Source organism: Globicephala melas, unplaced genomic scaffold (genome assembly GCF_963455315.2).
Source record: "Globicephala melas unplaced genomic scaffold, mGloMel1.2 SCAFFOLD_146, whole genome shotgun sequence".
In the NCBI taxonomy this organism is placed as follows: Eukaryota; Metazoa; Chordata; class Mammalia; order Artiodactyla; family Delphinidae; genus Globicephala; species Globicephala melas.
The window spans coordinates 564,717-568,988 of record NW_027207319.1 but is presented as its reverse complement, the minus strand read 5'-3'; the positions used below and the strand labels follow the sequence as shown (position 1 = coordinate 568,988).

The following is a 4,272-nucleotide window of genomic DNA, read 5'->3' as shown; positions in this document are numbered from 1 at the left end:
CAGAGGCTGCCTTTGGCGGCCTGGCCAGGCCGAGAGGACGCTGGCGGAGCGAGGGAGCACATCACCGCCAGTGCCCATCTCTGGAGTCAGGGCTCGGCACCTCACACGAGTAACCCCCCTCTTCTCAAAACCACCCAGAAGGAACACGTGGGGTTTCTATTCACAGGGCCGGTGAAGGAAGGAATTCTGTGATTTAATGAAATGCCCAGCCTTCTCTGAATCAGCGTGTATTTTGCGTGATTCGGCCTGTCTAGCTGCTGCCTACCTTCATCTACCCCCAGCCCCAGTTTCTCCGAGTCCAATAAAGCAAGACTATAGTTCCCAGTCGAGACAGCCGGCCTCCTTGGGTGTGTTTTTGCCGTTTACAAAATTAGCCAATCATTGTCACCTAGTGAATCAGATTAGGTGTAATCCATACTAATGTTCAAATTAAGTCATGGAAAGCAATTAACTCTGCAAAAAAGGACTGGTGAAAAATGATAAGGTTGGTCAAATAGTTTCACTGCGCATAATTGTGTTTTTTAAATGCCCATCTCTACACGGTAATTAAATCATTTCCATTTCAGATGGGTGCACCCACCTCCATTGCTTGTAATTGTGCAGTCCCTAACCTCACAGTGTAGCAGGAATTTACCAGCCGCCTGCCTCGGAATGTCTGCTTTCTCGGGAAACCAGCTGGATGGAACATGCCAGGACAGGGCTTACTCCCTGCTCAGAACAATCAAGAAAAGTGCGCTTTGCGCCCATGCTGTCCCAGATTTGGACCTCCCTCCCTTCGCCCTCCCACCCTTCCTTCCTTCCTTCTTTCGTTTATAAAAAAAGTACACAGAAGTTTTAAAACAATCATCAAATATTCTGCCCACAACACGAGATGCATTTGTCACTTCCAATCACATTACCCATAACAGGGACACAGTCAAAAACCTTGGGCAACATTCACGGGATTGATTAATAGCTGACTCGACCGTCTGCACTGTATTATTATTGCTTTCAGCTCTAAAGGAAGATGCCCACCAGCTTCACTGACTGGACACTTAGCTCATCGGCAGCTTCGTGCGCATCCGTCTATGAAGCAAACGCTCCAGCGTTACCTTGACTCTAAGTGAATGTGACCCTGAACCCACATTCTTCGTCCTCAAGCAGGATCACCCGGTGAGTCTAGAGCAAACCCTTAAGTCGACAAACGGGAACCCGATGGGTTTCATCTGAAGGGATAAAGCCACAATATGGAAATGAGTGCCTTTCATCAGATCGCCTTCTTTCCCTCCAACCTAGGCTGGTTTCAGCGTTGAGCCTGAGTCTGTGGAAGTTTGTGGGATGTGGCAGAACCTCACTTCTCCACTTGAGGTGGGCCAAAACCACTCAGAAGACCCCAGACTGATTGGCTGCCAGCCCCGGAGGCGGAGGAGCCTCAGCCCCTCTCACATCGTCCAAAGGTGAAGATTCATTTGCTGGGCCTCCAGCCGGGGGTATCTGCCCTCCTGCGCGTAGGGCGACCTGAGCCCGGGAAAGGGGTCGGGGGTGGAGAGGATGTAGTCGATGCTGAACTTGATGTCCCTGTGTGCCTCCCTCCCCAGGGCGGCGGGGCTGGCTGGGATTGGGGCCTCGCGGCGGGGGACGGGGTTCCCCCTCGCAGTGGCCGGCTCAGGGGGACCCCGGGGCGCTTCCGCTTCTGCCGCGCGCGTCCCCCTCGCCTCCTCGAGTTTGGGGCCGCGCCGCCGCCGCCTCCGCCTGTAGTTGCCGTTCTCGAAAAGGTCCAGTAGCGACTCGCAGCCGCCGGCGAAGGTCCAGTAGTTGCCTTTGCCTTTCTCGTGGCCGTGGGTCCGCGGCACCTGTGCGAGCGAGGGGCTCAGCGCCCGGCTGGCTCCCAGGTGCGACCCGCCCGCCGCGAGCGCTCACTTAGGGCCGCTTAGGGTGAGCCCTGGGCAGCCCTGGAACGACGCGCCCGGACCTGGGGCTTGGGGGTGTCGCCCGGTGAGCCGGTACACCCCCGCTCCCCCCGCCAATCAGGGATGACTTGGTCCAGGTGTCGCAAGACCTGGGACCCTCAGGGGCCGCTCGGGGGCGGGGGAGGGAAGGGGCTCACCTTGACGAAGCAGCTGTTGAGGGACAGGTTGTGGCGGATGGAGTTCTGCCAGGCGCGCTGGTTGGCGCGGTAATAGGGGAACTTGTGCATGATGAAGTCGTAGATGCCCGACAGGGTCACCTTGCCTGTCGGGCTCTGCTGAATGGCCATGGCGATCAGCGCGATGTAGCTGCAAACAGGGGCGCTCAGGCCAGGCGGGCGCCGGAGGCGGGACCCCGGAGCGAGTCTGGAGCCTCCCCCGCCTGCCCTTCCCGGCCGGACCCGCTCTGCTCTGCCTTCCCCCAGCGCGCTGAGAACTCCCAGCGCCGTTCTGCGCAGACCCCAGAAGCTCTGCCTCACACCTGGGGGTTCCCCGGGGAGGGTGGAGAACCTTCTCGGCTACCTCCAGACGTGCGGACGAGAAGAGACCCCTCCCTCATCCCAGGCGCGTCTTGGCCCCCTCGCGGAGGAAGGCCGATGTCCCCTGCGGCCCCGCCCCGGCTCCGCGGTCACCTGTACGCCGGCCTCGTGAGCCGCTTCTCCTCGTCCGAGCTGCCCGCGGGGTAGTCGTCGGCGTCGTAATTGAAGCAATTGTAGGGATACTGCGAGCTGTCAAACATCGTGGTGCGCCGGACGCCTGCGGGGCCGCCGCTGCTGCCGCCTCCTCCGCGCCGCCCGCCGGCGCTCCAGGTCTGCGCGGAGGTTCTCGCTGGCGCGGCGCAGCAGCGTCTGAACTGCCGGCTGCTCTCCTCCTGAGCTGGGAACCCGGGTTTCTGGGGTCCCCCCGCCCGCCCCCACCCCGTCCTCTCGCATCCAATCCCGGAGCGGGGGAGGCCCCAGTCACCGGTAGAGCGTCCGAGGGGAGCGGAGCGGGCTCGCGGTGGGCCTCTGACCGGCGGCAGGAGGAGGGAGCCGCGCGCTGGGTGGACCGACGGGCGGGGCGCCCACCGTCACCACTCTGGCCTGATGCACCTCGCGCTTCCCGCGCCGGCGCCAGACTTCAGGGCAGAGCTCGCTGGGTCCCCCAAGCCTGGGCGCACCCCGAGACATGTAGGTTCTTCCCTGGCTCCTGGATCCCCATAGTGGGCTCCTGCGCTGCCAGGAGCCAGGCCACAGAGAGGGCGGGGGCTATCGCCCCTCCCCACCAGGCTCTGCACCTCCGGCCTGCAGCCCCAGAGCAGCAGTGGTCCAGGGTGTGTCCTGCCTGGACACTGGATCAGAGCCAGGCCAGAGACACAGGGTCCAACACATCCTCCAGCGCCCTGTGTCCCTGACGCACTGTCTCTCACTGTCCCCTCCTCCAGGGGCCCGGTGCAGGGCTCTGAGCCCAGTGACCACCTGCCCTGTACCCGGCACCTGCGGCCTGGGGTGAAGAGCTTGCTCTTCTCATCAGCCAAGCCGCTGCGTCACCGGCCCCTTCTGGGGGGAGTGGGCCGCTGGTGGGCGCACGTGGGAGAGAAGACGGGGAGGACGCTTTAGGAAGAAGTGAGGTGGGATCTTAAGGGGGCCCCTTTGTTTCAAGTTGGATGTCCACCCAAAGGCATTTCCGTGAATAATCTGCAAAATTCCTGCCATGAGACTCCAGACTGTGAGCCTGCCCAAGGCCAGGACACCTGGATCGTCTTCCAGAAGATTTCGCCTTCAAAGCTGCACCTGTAGCTCTGAAATGACCTGTGCTCAGTCCAGCCCATTGGCCCAGGAGGGCCTGCTGCTGCCCACCTTGCTGAAGAAGAGTGGTCGCCTGCTGGGGTGGGGCGTGTCCAGGACCTGGGGCCACCGGGGCAGCTACACCAGCGCCCTTCCTGCTCTGGCTCCTGTCCGGGTGGGATCTGAGGTGCACTCGGGCTCAGATGCATTCATTGGCTCCAGCTTCCTCTCTGCCAGGTGTCAAAATTTAAAATGCTGGAACGCGGGAACGTAAACCGGTACAGCCTTTGGGAAAACATTTTGGTTGTTTCTTTAAAAACTAAACTTGCAGATACCATGTGACCCAGCAGTTGCACTCTTGGGCGTTTATCCCAAGTGAAGACTCAACTTCACACAAGCACTTGTGACACGTGTTCATAGTGGCTTTATTCCTCTTTTCCCCAAACTGGAATCAGCCCAGATGTCCTTCAACAGGGAAGCATTGGACAAGCTGCGGTCCAGCCACATCACGGACACCACCAGCAGCACAAAGGGACCAGCGGCTGATATAGCTGAGACCT

General features: G+C 60.4%; 1 protein-coding gene across 1 annotated transcript; it reads right to left on the bottom strand.

The window, feature by feature from the left end:
- Positions 1-1,421: 1,421 nt before the first annotated feature.
- LOC132596381 (forkhead box protein L3-like) lies at positions 1,422-2,685 on the bottom strand. The gene is made up of 3 exons (XM_060293413.1): positions 2,579-2,685; positions 2,087-2,255; positions 1,422-1,832 (listed from the first exon to the last, which is right to left on the bottom strand). The coding sequence occupies exons 1-3, from the start codon at positions 2,683-2,685 to the stop codon at positions 1,422-1,424; spliced, it is 687 nt and encodes a 228-aa protein (XP_060149396.1).
- Positions 2,686-4,272: the final 1,587 nt, after the last annotated feature.

Excerpts from the sequence above, each read along its gene's own strand:
- LOC132596381 (XM_060293413.1), bottom strand. The coding sequence starts at position 2,685 with ATGTTTGACAGCTCGCAGTATCCCTACAATTGCTTCAATTACGACGCC. Across the intron at positions 2,256-2,578 it reads CTCACGAGGCCGGCGTACAG|CTACATCGCGCTGATCGCCA; the intron begins GTGACCGCGGAG and ends CCCTGTTTGCAG. Across the intron at positions 1,833-2,086 it reads TCAACAGCTGCTTCGTCAAG|GTGCCGCGGACCCACGGCCA; the intron begins GTGAGCCCCTTC and ends TCGCTCGCACAG.